This window comes from Portunus trituberculatus, chromosome 41 (assembly GCF_017591435.1).
Source record: "Portunus trituberculatus isolate SZX2019 chromosome 41, ASM1759143v1, whole genome shotgun sequence".
Lineage (NCBI taxonomy): Eukaryota > Metazoa > Arthropoda > Malacostraca > Decapoda > Portunidae > Portunus > Portunus trituberculatus.
Window position 1 is genome coordinate 4,912,995 of NC_059295.1, and position 19,455 is coordinate 4,932,449.

General features: G+C 43.0%; 1 protein-coding gene across 2 annotated transcripts in view; it reads right to left on the reverse strand.

The window, feature by feature from the left end:
* LOC123516413 (zinc finger protein 704-like) overlaps nucleotides 1-19,455 on the reverse strand; it is a 165,681-nt gene that overhangs the window by 57,298 nt on the left and 88,928 nt on the right. The window contains exon 5 of one of the 2 annotated variants that reach the window (XM_045275676.1): nucleotides 6,337-6,504. The exons of the other annotated variant lie outside the window; for it this stretch is intronic. Coding sequence (XP_045131611.1) covers nucleotides 6,337-6,504 — 168 coding nt within the window. The remainder of the gene's footprint in view (nucleotides 1-6,336; nucleotides 6,505-19,455) is intronic. 2 annotated transcript variants of the gene reach the window in all.

Consider the following 19,455-nt stretch of genomic DNA (forward strand, 5'->3'; position numbering starts at 1 on the left):
AATACAGTTGAGTGTCATTGAAGGAGAGGGGAAAGTTGTCTGGAAGGTTGTGTCGAGTTGATAGATGGAGGAATTGAGATTTTGAGGCATTGAAAACTACTAGATCTTCTCTGCCCCAATTGGAAATCTTAGAAAGATCAGAAGTCAGGCGTTCTGTGGCGTCCCTGCGTGATCTATTGACTTCATGAAGGGTTGGTCTTCTCTGAAAGGGCGTAGAAAGATGTAGTATGGTGGCATTAACATAAGAAGTTTGGTTAAGAAGATCATTAATGAATAACAGAAAGAGAGTGGGTGACAGGACAGAACCCTGACGAATACACTATTAATAGATTTAGGAGAAGAACAGTGGTCATCTACCACAGCAGCAATAGAACGGTCGGAAAGGAAACTTGAGATAAAGTTCCAGAGAGAAGGATAGAAAGTGTAGGAGGGCAGTTTGGAAATCAAAGCTTTATGCCATACTCTATCAAAAGCTCTTCATATGCCTAACGCGATTGCAAAGGTTTCACCGAAATCTCTAAAAGAGGAGGACCAACACTCAGTAAGGAAAGCCAGAAGATCACCAGTAGAGCGTCCTTGACGGAAGCCATACTGGCGATAAGATAGAGATTGTGAAGTGACAGATGTTTAAGAATTTTCCTATTCAGGATAGATTCAAAAATTTTAGACAAGCAAGAGATTAAAGCTATAGGACGGTAGTTTGAGTGATTAGAACGGTCACCCTTTTTAGGAACAGGCTGAATGTAGGCAAACTTCCAGCAAGAAGGAAAGGTAGAAGTTGATAAACAAAGTTGAAAGAATTTGGCCAGGCAAGGTACAAGCATGGAAGAACAGTTTTTGAGACCAATAGGAGGGATTCCATCAGGTCCATAAGCCTTCCAAGGGTTTAGGCCAACGAGGGCATGGAAAACATCATTACGAAGAATTTTGATTGAAGACATGAAATAGTCAGAGGGAGGAAGAGAGGGAGGGACAACCCTGAATCATCCAAGGTGGAGTTGTCAGGAAAAGTTTGAGAGAAGAGTTCAGCTTTAGAGACAGAAAAGATGGCAGTGGTGTCATCAGGATGAAATAAAGGAAGAAAAGATGAAGAAGTGAAGTTATTGGATATATTTTTGGCTAGATGCCAGAAGTCTCAAAGGGAATTTGAGTTTGAAAGCTTTAGACATTTTGTATTTATGAAAGAGTGCTTGGCAAATTTAAGAACATATTTGGCATGATTCCGGGCAGAAATATAAAGTACGTTAGATTCAGGAGATGGAAAGCTCAAGTACCTTTTGTGGGTAACCTCTCTATCATGTAAAGCACGAGAACAGGCTGTATTACAACAAAGTTTAAAAGATTTAGATTGAAAGAATGAAGAATGTTTTTTTTTTTTTTTTTTACCATGTTAGACTGTTATACGTTCAGCACAAAGAGATGGATCGGGTATTGCACCAGTTGCTCAGGTCATGGATAATAGCAAAGTTAAAGGAAAGTTCCCCAGAATGGTCAGTGAAGAGAGAGGAAAGCTAAAGTTGGTGATAGACATTGAAATCTCCAAAAATGGAAATCTCCACGAAAGGGTAGAGGGACAGAATATGCTCCACTTTGGAAGTTAAATAGTAAAAAAAAATATACTATAATCACAGGAGTTAGGGGAGAAATAGACAGCACAGATGAATTTAGTTAGAGAATGACTATTGAGTCGAAGCCAGATGGTGGAAAATTCGGAAGATTCTAGAGCGTGGGCACAAGAGCAAGTTAAGTCATTGCGCACATAGACGTAACATCCAGCTTTGGAACGAAAATGAGAATAGAGAAAGTAGGAGGGAACAGAGAAGGGGCTACTCTCAGTAGACTCAGACAGCTGTGTTTCGGTGAGGAAAAGTAGATGAGGTTTAGTAGAAGAGAGGTGGTGTTCCATTGATTGAAAATTAGATCTAAGACTGCGAATGTTGCAGAAGTTGATGTAGAAAAATACATTTGGGGTTGTCATCAAAAGAGGAGTCCGACCTGAGGACATTTCTGTGTGTGTGTGTGTGTGTGTGTGTGTGTGTGTGTGTGTGTGTGTGTGTATATATATATATATATATATATATATATATATATATATATATATATATATATATATATATATATATATATATATATATATATGGAGATGTTAGTAGACACCTACCGAAACGATAATTAACTCCTAGTGAGGTCTAATAGCACTAGTTCTGTTACGGACCAATTCTGATCCAGATCAGTTCAGGAGGTGCTGCGAACTTTCCATTAAAACTAGATGTGATTTAGCTGAATGTTTCCATTTGTGTCTCATAACTCAAGGGGGCAGTCGCAGCCTGCGCTCTAAAGACAATTCTCCTTCTTTACACAAAACTACATGCACTTACAACACACATTCCCTTCACTTGAAATTTTAAAAATTGACTCCAAATCCACCCTCGGTGTCCCCTTCTAGAGGAGGGTACCAGAAATGTCCCCAGGTCGGACTGCACATCCGGTAGTGACCCAAAATGTCTTGACATCTCCCTCAACTTTTTCTTCATTAACTTCTGCAACATTCGCGGTCTTAGATCTAATTTTCAATCTGTGGAACACCACTTCTCCTCTACTAAATCTCATCATCTTTTCTTCATCAAAACACATCTGTCTGAAGGTACTGACCCCTAATCTGTTCCCTCCTACTTTCTCTATTCTCATTTTCGTTCCAAAGCTGGATGTTGCATCTTTGTGCTCAACGACTGGATTTGCTTTCATGCCCACGCTCTTGAATCTTCTGAGTTTTCCACCATCTGGCTTCGACTCAATAGTTACTCTCTAACTAAATTTATCTGTGCTGTCTATCTCTGCTCTAAGTCCTCTGACTACAGTAAATTCTTTGACTATTTAACTTCCAAAGAGGAACAAATTCTGTCACTCTAGCATTTCACGGAGATTTCCATTTTTGGAGATTTCAATGTTCACCACCACTTTTAGCTTTCCTCTCCCTTCACTGACCATCCTGGTGAACTAGCCTTCAACTTTGCTATCTCCATGACCTAGAGCAACTGGTGCAACACCCCACTCGTATTCCTGACCGTCTTGAAGATATGCCCAACATTCTTGACTTTTCCTTACTTCTAATCCTTCAGCTTATGCTGTTACCTTATCTTCTCCGTTGGGCTCCTCCGATCACAATCTCATTTCTGTATCTTGTCCTATTTCTCCAATCCCTCCCCAAGATCCCCAAAGAAGAGGTGGCTCTAACGTTTTGCCTCTACCAGTTGGAGGGACCTGAGGAGGTATTATGCTGATTTTCCTGGAATGATTACTGTTTCCGTGTCAGAGACCCATCTCTGTGTGCTGAACGCATAACAGAGGTGATAGTGTCTGGCATGGAGGCGTACATTCCTCATTCCTTTTCTCAAGCTAAACCTTCTAAACCTTGGTTTAACACAGCCTGTTCTCGTGTTATACATGATAGAGAGGTTGCCCACAAAAGGTACTTGAGCCTTCCATCTCCTAAATTTCATGCACTTTAAATATATTTCTGCCTGAATCATACCAAGTGTGTTCTTCAACTTGCCAAACACTCTTTTATAAATAGAAAATGTCAAAATCTTTCAAACTCGAACTCCACGTGAGACTTCTGGCATCTGGCCAAAAACATTTCCAATAACTTCACTTCTTCATCTTTTCTCCTTTATTTCATCCTGATGGCACCACTGCCATCTCATCTGTCTCTAAAGCTGAACTCTTCTCTCAAACCTTTGCTAATAACTCTATCTTGGATGGTTCTGGGCTTGTCCTCCTCTCCTCCTCCCTCTGACTATTTCATGCCTGCAATTAAAGTTCTTCGTAATGATGTTTTCCATGCCCTCTCGCCTAAACCCTCGGAAGGCTTATGGACCTGATGGGGTCCCTCCTATTGTTCTCAAAACTGTGCTTCCGTGCTTGCACCTTGCCTGGCCAAACTCTTTCAACTATGTCTATCGACTTCTACCTTTCCTTCTTGCTGGAAGTTTGCCTACATTCAGCCTGTTCCTAAAAAGGGTGACCGTTCTAATCCCTCAAACTACCGTCCTATAGCTTTAATCTCTTGCTTGTCTAAAGTTTTTGAATCTATCCTCAATAGGAAGATTCTTAAACATCTGTCACTTCACAATCTTCTATCTGATCGCCAGTATGGCTTCCGTCAAGGTCGCTCTACTGGTGATCTTCTGGCTTTCCTTACTGAGTCTTGGTCATCCTCTTTTAGAGATTTCGGTGAAACTTTTGCTGTTGCGTTAGACATATCAAAAGCTTTTGATAGAGTCTGGCACAAAGCTTTGATTTCAAAACTGCCTCCTACGGTTTCTATCCTTCTTTCTGCAACTTTATCTCAAGTTTCCTTTCCAACCGTTCTATTGCAGCCGTGGTAGACGGCCACTGTTCTTCTCCTAAATCTATTAACAGTGGTGTTCCTCAGGGTTCTGTCCTGTCACCCACTCTCTTTCTATTATTCATTAATGATCTTAACCAAACTTCTTGCCCTATCCACTCCTACGCTGATGATACCACCCTACATCTTTCCACGTCCTTCAGAGAAGACCAACCCTCCAGGAAGTCAACAGATCACACAGGGACGCCACAGAACGCCAGACTTCTGATCTCTCTAAGATTTCTGATTGGGGCAGAGAAAACTTAGTAGTGTTCAATGCCTCAAAAGCTCAATTCCTCTATTTATGAGACAACTATCCCCTCTTCTTCAATAACACTCAACTGTCTCCCTCTTTTACAATGAATATTCTCGGTCTGTCCTTTGCTCATAATCTAAACTGGAACCTTCACATCTCATCTCTTGCTAAACCAACTTCTATGAAGTTAGGTGTTCTGAGCCGTCTCCGCCAGTTTTTCTCGCCCCTCCAACTGCTAACTCTGTACAAGGGCCTTATGCATCCTTGTATGGACTACTCTTCGCACGCTTGGAGAGGTTTCACTCACAGCGTTTTATTAGATAGGGTGCAATGAAATTTTTTTGTCTCATCAACTCCCCTCCTCTAACTGAATATCTTCAACTTCTTTCTTACCGCCGAAATGTTGCATCCCTTTCTATCTTTTATCGCTATATTCGTGCTAATTGCTCAACTGATCTTGCCTGTCCTCCTCCTGTGGCCTTGCTGCACAAGGTTTTCCTTTTCCTGTTATCCTTATTCTGTCCTACTCCCTAATGCAAAAGTTAACCAGTATTCTCCATCATACCCTTCTCTGGTAAACTCTGAACTTCCTGCTTTCTTCTGTATTTCCACTTCCTACGACTTGACTTCTTTTGAGAGGGAGGTTTCAAGACATTTGTCCCAGATTTGGCGTTGGTTCGAATCCCACCACATACCACTTTGAAGCTATGCCATTTGTTGTGTGGTTTAAAGTTACCTACATGTCACCATGATAGCCAGGTTCTAGGTTCTAGGTGGTTACACCAAAGATGCCCTTGGGTGGTGATATGGGGCCTAATATGAGTACCACTATAAATAAAATTGCCTGCGCCACTAATGGACGGAAACTGAACAGTTAGTATGACTACAGGTGCTATAGGCCATAACATAAAAAAAAGAACAAAGGCTTCCTCTCTCTCTCTCTCTCTCTCTCTTTAAAGGAAAGAAAGTAAAGGATGGTGATTCCTGCAGGCGAGGGAGGACCGGACGGAGGCATCTGGCGCGTCCAGATCAGTTGTTGGGCGCCCCAGGGTGCCTGGTTTCGCGGCCTTGAGCCCAAGACCTGCTCACCCACACACGCAGGGCAGCTGATCTTAAGGTAAACAAACAGTGGTTTGACGGTTCATTGCTGAAGTCTGCAAATGTGACCGGCGTGAGTCTGTCTGCTCATGGGGGCGCCGCAGGGTTTGATGGGTCTTGACCATGTGAGTGTAAAATTGTAAGGATAGAGCTATGGGCCAGGCAGGTACCCACTCATCCTGCACACTGGCTTCTCTCACAACACTTTTTTCATTAATCATCGCCCACTCTGATGTCCCGACGCCCTTCCTACCATATGTCCAACACGCCTTCACCGCTACCATCATCATACCGAAATAAGCAGCAGTTCCGCGCAACAAGACACATTTGTTGTTCCTGCCGCTCTAAGTCATATCTCCATTACAGTCAAGTAATTCCTTTCTGCTCTCGTCTTTCTCTCGTTTGCACTTCCCTCCCTCCTTCCTTACTTCCTTTCTTGACAGGTCTCCCTCCCTGGCTTTCCTTGTTCATTTTCCAACCGCCCCCCCCAAAAAAAAAACCACTCTCTCTCTCTCTCTCCTTACCTCCCACCTTCCCCATAATTTCGATTACTGGCACCGCACGAAAAACGGGACACCGACAAGCGGACACTCACGTGCAGGCAGTGTTCGTCAGGGGTGGTGAGTGGGGATTGGGCGTAGGAGGCGGCGACGGGAGAAGGAGGAGGTGTTAGGCCTGTCACGTGAGGGAAGACTCGTTCAGACGCCACTGCTGGTACGGCCAGGGCCCTGGCTACGGCTAGGCGGGTGCACGTCATTCGCTTCTGCAGGTGTACAAAAGGAGGAGTGAGGATGAGCGCAACGGGACAGGGCTCATGAGGACTATGAAATGAAGAACTGTTTACTGCTGCATGCTACTCTACTGCTGCTGCTCGGCCTAATCACGTAGAGAGAGAGAGAGAGAGAGAGAGAGAGAGAGAGAGAGAGAGAGAGAGAGAGAGAGAGAGAGAGAGAGAGAGAGAGAGAGAGAGAGAGAGAGAGAGAGAGAGAGAGAGAGAGAGAGAGAGAGAGAGAGAGAGAGAGAGAGAGAGAGAGAGTAAGAGAGAGAGAGAGAGAGAGAGAGAGAGAGAGAGAGAGAGAGAGAGAGAGAGAGAGAGAGAGAGAGAGAGATCCGGTAACAACACAGTCAGTATAACATACTCGTATAGCACACCGCACGAGACAAGATGATATATCAGAAGGAACCGATGAGCAGGAGAGGCCAGCGCTGTAACAGAGAAGGAGGATGAGGATGAGGGCAGGAGAAAGACGGGGCGAGGAATACATGTTGAAATGAAGACGGCATTATAAGAGAGAGAGAGAGAGAGAGAGAGAGAGAGAGAGAGAGAGAGAGAGAGAGAGAGAGAGAGAGAGAGAGAGAGAGAGAGAGAGAGAGAGATTACTACGATATGGATACGCTTGGCTGTACCATCACCTTCTCTAGCTCCCTCCCTCCCTCGCAAGTTGTTGTTTTCAGATGGAAAAAAAAAAAAAAAAAAAAAGGAAGAGAGGGGAGAGGACGAGAAAATAAAATTAAAAATACCTAGTGTTGTTTTATGAACGTAAGTCAGTGGCGATTTCCTGATGTTTTCTCATTAAGCGCGACGCGTATACCTACCTTCCCGCTACAATACCAGCACTCAATCTCACCTACCATGCCCCAACACCGTTCCCCCCAGATCCTGCTATGTTCTTTGCGAGGTGAGACGCGGGTAGGGGAGGCAGGTTAGAAGATGAAGAGGCAGAATGGCACTAAGGGAAGGATACAGGGGAATAAGGGAAGGGGAAGAAAAAAGGTGTTCTTCCTGCTGGTATTGGTGTGGCCTCGCTCTGCTTTGTTTGATACCCTTGTCTGTTTTCGCCGCTCAAGTGCTTATTGTTTACTTCTTGCATGATGATTACTGTTGTTCCTGTTGCATGGCTCTCCTAGTTTTATTCTTCCACATCTGTGTGCGTACCGTACATAATCTGCTTTATGTAACCGTTTCTTCATGCTATGTTTTATTTTCTGGACTCGTAATAGTTTTGAAGAAATGAAAAAAAAATGTTAGCTTTATTGCGGCGTATTACAGTTTCTGTCTTCACACTGAGGTTGTCTTTCTTCCTCTTGCTGTTGTAAGAGTATGAAATAAATACTGAAAAAAAAAAAATCAACCCACACATGCAGAAAAAAAAATGTTGAAAAGATACAGGAAATACACATATGCACTAACACTACTCCCATGTACAGTAAATTTTGGCAGGATATATACAACCACACCTACACAACATAGCACACATGCACAGTAAATGCAGAAAGGATCTATACAATATAATACTCGTGCACATAATAATATATCTATGTACCATAAATGTTCAAATGATACATTATGCATAATACCTACCCATACCGACCACTCATAAGATCGGTCATCTCGGCGCATAAACAGACCTTACATTTAAACCAAAGGGACATAAAAAGAACACAAAAGAAAGTACAAACAGCAGATGACCTATGCCTTTCTGAGCCTACGTATCATCTTACACAAACTGGAATAAGAGATGTGGGGATCGATGTGCTGGGAAACAGTCACAATCGCTAATCAAGCCATATATTTTGTTTTGCACCTCCCCTTCCCTTCTCTCCCTTCCCACTCATCTCAACGTTTTGATGCAGCAATCACAAACGAAAAACTATACCACTTCAACCCAACAAAGCCATGAACGCTGTAAAATCCCATTAAGTTATCAAAAACATTCGAATATTCTGCAAGGAGGAGAAAGGTGGGCTAGAGTGGTGAGTGTTGGGAGAAAAGGAAGAAAAGGAAGGGAAGGGGAGTGGGAAGAGGAACGAGAGTATGAGGGAGTGGAGTGACTAGGCTAATGGGAGGTCATAGTGACTGTGATGAGGATGGGAAGAGAGGGATGGGGTGGTTAGGAGAGAGGAGAGGAGCAGGGATGGTTCCGTTAAAGCAGGAAAAGGAGAGAACGAGAGGAAGAGGGAGAAATGAGTGGGGGGGGGGTCAAAGAACAGGTTCAGTTTGGGTTGGAAGTATTTTTTTGCACCTAATCACCACTTCAAAGGAGGGAATGGGGATAGGAAGTAGATCCATGGGTCATCCCCGCCTGCCTTACCCCAACCAAGTTAAACGTCACCTCTTCTTTCCCAACTTCATTTAACGTTATTATCTTCTACCTTCTATTCTTTCAACTCCCTTCTCCTGCTCCTCCTCTCTGCTGAGCCACACAATTCCAAATGAGAATGCGTAACTTCACCACTTTACCTTCCGTCCAACCTGATCCCCATCACCGCATAAGCAATCATCTCACCTGCCCGCTCCTTCAACCATTCCTGCATTACACACACATGACTTAGAATCACGCACACGTGAAAATTATAAGAATGACTCAAGAAAACATAAATCAAACTACAAAACGAACATATAGGAAAGTTTAAAGGATTGATGACATACTCACTCCTCCCTAACCATTCCCTCCACCACAACCACAACCAGAACCACAAATCCACTCTCGCCATCACACTGCCCGCCTCGCCCTTCCTACTATACCACCACCACTAGTGTGAGTCATGGCAAACCACACTACCCGTCCCGTCCTTCCGCTCCTCTCCTGACATCAGCAGGTCCAGGGCGCCCTACGTCACGCCGCTGCACGGTGAAGCCCTAGTAAAGCTATGGCGGTATCCTGGAGTACCTCAGGGTTCGTTGTGAGAGGGTGTGTATGGCGACACCGAACAGACTTGAGGAAAGCGTAGAAATATTTACGAGGGTAAAACACACACACACACACACACACACACACACACACACACACACACACACACACAGAGAGAGAGAGAGAGAGAGAGAGAGAGAGAGAGAGAGAGAGAGAGAGAGAGAGAGAGAGAGAGAGAGAGAGAGAGAGAGAGAGAGAGAGAGAGAGAGAGAGAGAGAATGAAAATGTAGGCAAAGAGCGAGAATACATCGTGAGTGATATTAATAAACACACAAACCTTTGCTACGCAGAGAAAACATAAAAGAAAAGCAAAGAATGTGAATCTTACTGGACTAAAGCAAGACGATAAGAACAGTAGTAGTAGTAGTAGTAGTAGTAGTAGTAGTAGTAGTAGTAGTAGTAGTAGTAGTAGTAGTAGTAGTAGTAGTATCATCAGCAGCAGCTGTTGTAGTAGTTGTTGCCATAAAGCAAGGATTCTTAACCTTTTTCTCGGTAAGAACCCCCTGAGTGATAAGACCATCTACCCGAACCCCCAGTAATCTGACATCGAACCGAATGTTAATGCAGTGACTGACACTAACTCAATATGCAATGGTACTGCAAAGGATATTATTAGATTAGTCATCTAAATACCCCTGGGAATCTTCTAGTGAACCCCTGGAGGTTCACGAACACCAGTTAGAGAACCTTGCCATAAAGGGCAACCATAATAGATAATGGAGGAGGAGGAGAAGGAGGAGGAGAAAAGGAAAAGGGGAAAATAATAACACACACACATACACACAAGCACACGCACGCGCGCGCGCCGCGCGCACACACGAACACACGCACGCACACGCACACACACACACACACACACACACACACACACACACACACACACACCCGGGGAGCTGCGAGATAAGTGGGCAAGCCTCTTAATGTGTAGGCCCTGTTCACCTAGCAGTAAATAGGTACGGGATGCAACTCGAGGGGTTGTGGCCTCGCTTTCCCGGTGTGTGGAGTGTATTGTGGTTTCATAGATCGGTCTATGAGCTCTGAGCTCGCTCCGTAATGGGGAAGACTGGCTGGGTGACCAGCAGACGACCGTGGTGGTGAAATTACACACACACACACACACACACACACACACACACACACACACACACACACACACACACACCTCATTAATATTAACGTTACAGCAGCTTCTACAGAGTAAATCAGAACAAAAAGCCTCCTAAAGATCAACATTATTGTTGTTTGCCCTTTCTTTGTGTTTTCTTTAGTCTCCATAAGTCAGGGTTAGGACTTGCATTGCTTGGATTTTCATTATCATTATTATTACTTTAAGTTCTTCAGCCGAAAAAAAAAAAAAGTTGCTTGTTTTCCAAAACTTACAGTGGTATTATTCCTGGCCGCCAAGTCTCCATTTCAATTTTCGGTAATGAGACAATCTCTCTCTCTCTCTCTCTCTCTCTCTGTCTCTCTCTCGTGTGTGTGTGTGTATGTATGTGTGTGTGTGTGTGTGTGTGTGTGTGTGTGTGTGTGTGTGTGTGTGTGTGTGTGTGTGTGTGTGTGTGTGTGTGTGTGTGTGTGTGTGTGTGTGTGTGTGTGTGTGTGTGTGTGTGTGTGTGTGTGTGTGTGTGTGTGTGTGTGTGTGTGTGTGTGTGTGTGTGTGTGTGTGTGTGTGTGTGTCATAAATGTGAGGGAGAACATAAATGTTTTCGGTGTTATGAGTGTCGTCAAGATTACAGAATTTTTCATCATTTGATTGCTGATTGAGAGCATTATGAACGATTCTAAACCATGTCATAGTGTAATCTAATCTCTTAAGTACGTACACAGATAGATAGACAGACAGACAGACAGACAGACAGACAGACACACACACACAGAGAGAGAGAGAGAGAGAGAGAGAGAGAGAGAGAGAGAGAGAGAGAGAGAGAGAGAGAGAGAGAGAGAGAGAGAGAGAGAGAATGGTAGTATCAGCACAATATTCTTAACAAGATCTGGTGAAGTTTACTAGAATTTTCGAAGGTCTTGAAAGCAAAATAAAAATTGAGAACTCGAATGATCAAATCAGTGGCTTTGGTAAATATTCCTTATCAGAGTTTAAAGTATTTAAAATTATGACAGTTTGTGCAATATCCATCGCGTGACGATAAAGAGTCGATAAGATAAGGCGGGACGGGGGAGAGCAGCGGAAGGGAAGGGAGGGTTATCCTGTTTTAGCGAATGTTGTGAGGGAGAGGGGCAAGTGGGAGCAGGATAACGCAATGACTCACTCTTGATTACCACAAGATATGACTGTTATATGACTGACAACTATGCAACGATAAAGTACTCACTCACTCACTGCTGACTCATTAATTATAAGTTAATTGCCTTAGCTAACACCTGCTCAGTCAACAAGTCCTCATTTTATATTAATAAAAAAATAATAATGAAGAATTAACAAACATCTAAGGAATCACCACCTAAATGTTCAATAATTAGTCAATTAATTAATAAAAACCTAAACACAATCAGTCAGGCCCAGCCATCAAATTGAGAAAATAGAAAACTTGAAGTAAACACGCGTTTTTTTTTTTTTTCATGTAAGAGGGAGAACTGCCAAGAGCATAAAAAAAAAAAAATAAAAAAAAAAAAAAAAAAAAAAAGGGCTTAATAGGCGTAGTTCCTCCAGTCCTTACTTTTTCACGGTTGAGAGGGCACGTGCCGCCTTGTATGAGTTCAAAAAGGTGAACGAGAAGAGGAAAGAATATGTGCGGCTTGAGCAACACAGGCCACAAGGAATGTAGTTTTCTTTATTAATGCAACCACCAAAACAACTTCGCTCAGGACACGAACGTGAGCAGAGGCACGAACCCCACGGGGGGAAGGAGGGAGGGAGGGAGGGAGGGAGGGAGGGAGGAGAGGAGTGAAGTGTTTATCTGTGGCAATGTGTTGTGGCCAGCTGGGGGGGGGAGGCAGTCACCTGACTAAAGTAAGAAGGTGCAGGAACCGGTCGGCGTGTGCCACCTGCGGGGCGTACTGTTGTCAGGGGCACGGGTTATGACTAGATTCGATGCCTCACTTATTTCATAGTCAATCTCTCTCTCTCTCTCTCTCTCTCTCTCTCTCTCTCTCTCTCTCTCTCTCAGTTCATATCTATTTCATTAGTTTACACTATCCACTTTAAAGACCGTTCAAGTCATTAAGACTCAGATGGCATGGTTCATATCCCTCCGCCATCCATCCACCCACGAACGCACGCGCTTCTCGCCCCCTAACACACACACACACACACACACATTTGGAGCACCTCCTCCGTGGTTCCTGTGGTGGCAGGGACGGCAGGCAGCACACGCCCTGCTGAAATACGACACATCGAGAGAGAGAGAGAGAGAGAGAGAGAGAGAGAGAGAGAGAGAGAGAGAGAGAGAGAGAGAGAGAGAGAGATTTGGCAAGCTTAAAGCACTATACATTTACTGTTCCCATACAATCATAGACACAAAGCTAACATATTAGAACACACCAGAGAACTAAAATTGATGCACACTTTCCTTACACTACTTGAGAAACCATAACACACACACACACACACACACACACACACACACACACACACACACACACACTTACCATAAACTGACGGATATCTGAGACTATTTCCGCCGTACCAATAGAGAAAAGCAGGCTGTCAACAAAGAGAAACCAAAGAAGGGAGGGGCGGAAATGGAATATAAAATGTGAAGTGCTGTGGTGAGGGACGCAGGTGAGTGTGGGAGGGACAAAAAAAAAAAAAAAAAAAAAAAAAAAAAAAAGGAAGAGCAGGAGAAGAAACTGAGGGGAGAGTATTTTCTTTTTTCTTTTTATCCAAGAACGGGAAAAAAAGGCCGACTTAATTACCAGTCCCCTTAAAGGACAAATGTCTTGAAACCTCCCTCTTAAAAGAAGTCATGTCGTAGGGTGATAGAAATATAGAACCAGGTAGAGAGTTCCAGAGTTTATCAGAGAAAGGTATGAATGATTGAGAGTACTGGTTAACTCTTCCATTAGGGAGTTTGACTGAAAAGGGGGTGAGAAAAGTCTTGTGTAGAGAGGCCACAGGAGGAGGGGAAGCATGCAGTTAGCAAAATCAAAAGAGTAGTTAGCATGAAAATAGCGATAAAAGATAGCAAGAGATGCAATATTCCATCAGTGAGAAAGAGGCTGAAGACAGTCAGTCAGAAGAGGCGAGTTCATGAAACGAAAAGCTTTTGATTCCACGTTTATCTAATAAAACTGTGTGAATGGAATTCCCAACCATGCGAAGAGTACTCCACACAAGAACGGATAAGGCCCTTTTACAGAGTAAGCAGTGGAAGGGGAGAGAAAAACTGGAGGGGACGCCTCAGAATGCCTAACTTCATAGCAGCTATTTTAGAGAGAGATAAGATGTGAAGTTTCCAGTTTAGACTATGAGTAAAGGACAGACCAAAGATATTCAGTGTAGAAGAGAAAGACAGTTAAGTGTTATTGAAGAAGAGGGGATAGTTGTCTGGAAGGTTGTGTCGAGTTGATAGAAGGAGAAATTTGAGTTTTTGAGGCATTAAACACTACTAGATTTTTTCTGTCCCAATCACAAATCTTAGAAAGATCAGAAATCAAGCATTTTGTAGCGTCACTGCGTGATCTGTTGATTTTCTGAAGGGTTGGTCGTCTGTGAAAAGACGTGGAAAGGTGTACGGTGGTATCATCAGTGTAAGACTGAATAAGGCAAGAAGTTTGGTTAAGAACGTCATTAATGAATAACAGATAGAGAGTAGGTGACAGGACAGAACCCTGAGGAACACCACTGTTAATAGATTTAGAAGAACAATAGCCATCTACAACAGTTGCAATAGAACAGTCGGAAAGAAAACTTGAGATAAAGTTGTAGAATCATAGAAATCGTATATGATAGTTTTGTAATCAAAACTTTCTGCTAGACTCTATCAAAAGCTTTCGATATGTCTAACGCAAGAGCAAAAAGCTTCACTGAAATCTCTAAAAGAGGATGACCAAGACTCAGTAAAGAAAACCAGAAGATCACCAGTAGATCGGCCTTAACGGCAGCCATACTGGCGATCATATAGAAGATTGTGAAGTGACAAATGTTTGAGAATATTCCTATTGAGGATAGATTAAAAACTTTAGACAAGGAAGAGATTAAAGCTATAGGGCGGTAATTTGAGGGATTAGAACGGTCACACTCTTAAGGAACAGGCTGAATGTAGACAAACTTCCAGCAATAAGGAAAGGTAGAAGTCGATAAGCATAGCTGAAAGGGTTTTTACAGGCAAGATACAAGCACGGAAGTACAGTTTTTCAGAAAGATAAGAGGAACCAACCCCATCAGGTACATAAGCTTTCTGAGGGTTAAGCCAGCGAGTACATGAAAAACATTAGAAGTATCTTAATTGAAGGCATGAAATAGTCAGAGGGAGGAGGAGAGGGAGGGACAAGCCCAGAATCATCCAAGGTGGAGTTGTTAGCAAAGATTTGAGAGAAGAGTTCAGCTTTAGAGACAGATGAGATGATTGTGGTGCCATCAGGATGAAATAAAGAAGTAAAGCTATTGGAAATGCCAGAAGTCTCGAGGGGAGTTAGAGTTTTAAAGATTTTGACATTTTCTGTTTATGAAGGAGTGCTTGGCAAGTTGAAAAACTTGGTATGATTCTGGGCAGAAATCTAAAGTGCATGATGGAAGGCTCAAGTACCTTCTCTATCATGTATACCACGAAAACAGGTTGTATTAAAGGTTTAGGTTGGTAATAAGAGTGAGAAATATATGCCTCCATGCCAGACACTATCACATATGTTATGTGCTCGGCACACAGAGATGAATCTCTGACACGGAAACAGTAATCATTCCAGGATCAGCACAATATCTCCTCAGGTCGAAGGAGTCTAACGGAGGAGACAGGATAACAGCATAAGCAGAATGATTAGAAGTAAGGAAATGGTCAAGAATGTTGGGCGTGTCTCCAAAACTGTCAGAAATACCAGTATGGTGTTGCACTTTAGGTCATGGAGGATAGTTCACTAGGACGGTCAGTGAAGGGAGAGGATAACCAAAGCTGGTGATGAACAAGGGCTACTGTCAGTTTCCTCAGACAGCTGTGTTTCGGTGAGAAAAAGAAGATGAAGTTTAGCGGAGGAGAGGTGGTGTTCTACAGATTGAGACCGATCCGAGACCGCGAATATTGAAGAGGTTAATGAAGAAGAGTTGAGGTTGATAAAGAGAGAGCAGTCAGATCTGGTAACATTTATGGTCCCCTCCCCAGAAAGGGACTCCGCGGTTGAATTTGGAGTCGCCATTTTTTTTCTTATTTTAAGTGTGTGTGTGTGTGTGTGTGTGTGTGTGTGTGTGTGTGTGTGTGTGTGTGTGTGCGCGCGCGCGCGCGTGTGTGTATGTGTGTGTGTGTGTGTGCGTGTGTGTGTATGCGTGTGTCTGCAGTAAGTGCATGTAGTTTTGTGTGAAGTAGGAGAGTTGCCTTTAGAGGGCAGGTTGTGAGACATAAGTCATGATAAAGAGGGAAAAAGGGGGTAAGAGACTGACTGAGGGCACTGTGATGATGGTGGTGAACGGATGAAGTGACAATCTTTTGTGGCAGTGATGACAGCATAATAACCCCATTATACACACATCGCTTGATCATCCATGAATAACAACAAAAATTTCAACGCTTCCTCTTCAATGAACACATATATTGGAAACTGTAAACAGGAATGGCCTTTCCCCTAAATCACACCAAACCCCAACTCTGCCTCTCTTCCTTCAGTCCCGGCCCTAACCTCGAATCCTCAATCTTGTTTCCTTCCCTTCGTCACCAAACTAAGCTCCTCCCTGTTGTACATTCAATATTTTCTTAACCCATTAATAAAACAGCACATGGCAGCAGGATTTTTCCCGGCTTTCAGCACTAAACCACCTCGTTCTTAATCTGTGATCAGTTCCTCTCCTCCTCGGAACACTATTTATTTTTGCTCCTAGACCTGTACCTTCACCACACCTCTGGCAATGTCCTCCTTCACTACTCAACTGGCACAGTGGCACTACACAGGAAATATCAGCTTCAATAAATAACAAACAAAACTTAAAACCATGGAGCAGAGGTCACAAGGGAGAAAGGTATTGATTGATAAAGTGTGTGTGTGTGTGTGTGTGTGCCTAGTTTAAAGTCTGGTGATGGTAGAATAAGGGAAGAAAAATGTCCTCCGGGAATATGTGTGTGTATTTACCTAGTTGTAGTTTTACAGGGCCTGGGCTTTACGCTCGTGTGGCCCCGTCTCCATATCTAAACTTATCCAACTTTTCTTTAAAGCTATGCACACTCTTTGTTGACACCACTTCCTCACTCAAACTGTTCCAAGTTTCAATACATCTTTGCGGGAAACTATATTTTTAACATCTCTCAGACATCTTCCCTTCCTCAGTTTTTTACTATGCGATCTTGTGCTTCTAATGTCATATTCTTCTCTCAGGATCAGTTTCTCATTATCCACTTGATCCATTCCGTTAATCAATTTATAAACTTGTATCAGATCCCCTCTCTCTCTTCTCTGTTCCAGGGTTGCTAAATCCATAGCCTTTAGTCTCTCATATGTCATCCCTTCAAATTCTGGAACTATTCTTGTAGCCATTTTTTGTAGTCTCTCCAACTTCCTTATGTTTCTTTTTATGGGGGGTCCACACTACTCCTGCATATTCCAATCTGGGTCTTATTATAGTACTTATCAATTTCTTCATAATTTCTTTGTCCATGTAGTGAAATGCTAATCCAATATTCCTTAGCAAATTATATGTCTCTCTGAAAATTCTATCAATATGGCTTAACGGTTGATTGTTTTCCTCCATCGTCACTCGTAAGTCCTTTTCCTTTTTTACTTTCTCCAGTTCTACTCCATCTCCCATCTCATAGATTCCCATTGGTCGTCTTTCACTCTTTCCCATTTCCATGACATGGCTTTTGTCCACATTGAATTCCATCTCCTACTTTTTACTCCATTTCCAGATCTTATTTAGGTCTTCCTGCAGTATTTCACAATCCTCTTTTTGCTTTATAACTCTGCACAATTTCGCATCGTGTGTGTGTGTGTGTGTGTGTGTGTGTGTGTGTGTGTGTGTGAGAGAGAGAGAGAGAGAGAGAGAGAGAGAGAGAGAGAGAGAGAGAGAGAGAGAGAGAGAGAGAGAGAGAGAGAGAGAGAGAGAGCAGTCAAGACCTCCTACCCACCCACACCCACTCACACACAAGCACTAGCACAAGGCTTTATTCCACGTGATTTTTTTTTTAATGTAAGACGGAGAACTACCAAGAGCAAATAATGAATATTAGAAAAAAAAAGGCCCACTGGAATTGTAGTCTCTATAAAAGATTAAAAAGAATTAGTCAAAATTCAGGGTCAAATGTCTTGACACCCCTCTCTTAATTAAAAGAAGTTAAGTCGTAGGAAGATAGAAATACAGAGATAAGCAGAAGATAAAAATACAGAGATAGGCAGGGAGTTCTAGAGCTTATCAGTGAAAGGTATGAATGATTGAGAATACTAGTTAACTCTTGTATTAAAGGGTTGGACGGGATAGGGATGAGAGGAAGAAGAAAGCCTTGTGGAGCGAGACCGCAGGAGGAAGGGAGGCATGCAGTTAGCAAGATCAGATGAGCAGTTAGTATGAAAAATAGCGATAAAAGATAGAAAGGGATGCAACATTTCGGCGGTGAAAAAGAGGCTGAAGACAGTCAGTCAGAGGAGGGGAGTTGATGAGACGATTTGATTTTGCTTCCACCCTATCTAATAAAGCTGTATGAGTGGTACCTTCCCAAACATACGAAGAGTACTCCATACAAGGACGGATAAGGCCCTTGTACAGAGTTAGCCGTTGGAGGGGCGAGAAAAACTGGCGGAGACGCCTCAGAACGTCTAACTTCATGGAAGCTGTTTTAGCAAGAGGGATGTGAAGTTTCCAGTTAAAATTATGAGTAAAGGACAGACCGAGGATATTCAGTGTGGAAGAGGGAGACAGTTGAGTGTCATTGAAGAAGAGGGATAGTTGTCTGGAAGCTTGTGTCGAGTTGATAGATGGAGGAATTGAGTTTTTGAGGCATTGAAAACTACTAAGTTTTCTCTGCCCCAATCAGAAATCTTAGAAAGATCAGAAGTCAGGCGTTCTGTGGCGTCCCTGCGTGATCTGTTGACTTCCTGAAGGGTTGGTCGTCTCTGAAAGGACGTGGAAAGATGTAGGGTGGTATCATCAGCGTAGGAGTGGATAGGGCAAGAAGTTTGGTTAAGAAGGTCATTAATGAATAATAGAAAGAAAGTGGGTGATAGGACAGAACCCTGAGGAACACCACTGTTAATGGATTTAGGAGAACAGTGGTCGTCTACTACGGCTGCAGAGAAAAGGATAGAAAGCGTAGGAGGGCAGTTTTGAAATCAAGGCTTTGAGCCAGACTCTATCAAAAGCTGATATGTCTAACGCTAAAGCAAAAGTTTCACCGAAATCTCTAAAAGAGGATGACCAAGACTCAGTAAGGAACGCCACAAGATCACCAATAGACCTTGACGGAAGCCATATTGACGATCAGATAGAAGATTGTGATGTGACAGATGTTTAAGAATCTCCCTATTGAGGATTGATTAAAAAACTTCAGACCAGCAAGGGATTAAAGCTATAGGACGACAGTTAGAGGGATTAAAACGGCCACCCTCTTTAGGAACAGGCTGAATGTAGGCAAACTTCCAGAAAGAAGGAAAGGCAGAAGTCGATAGACGTAGTTGGAAGAGCTTGGCTAGGCTAGGTGCAAACACGGAAGCACAGTTTTTGAGAACAATGGGAGGGACTCCATCAGGTCCATAAGCTTTCTGAGGGTTTAGGCCAGGTCAACAGGACCTGCAATTACCCGAGTTTTTGTTTTATGTAACTAGATTTTCCAAGAATCCCGCCCTGACCACGACTTGCCGCCGCCTTTTAAGTGACTGCTCCAGAAATACTTATTGGACTAAGCGTGTGATTGAAGTAATGAAACGAAGGTAAA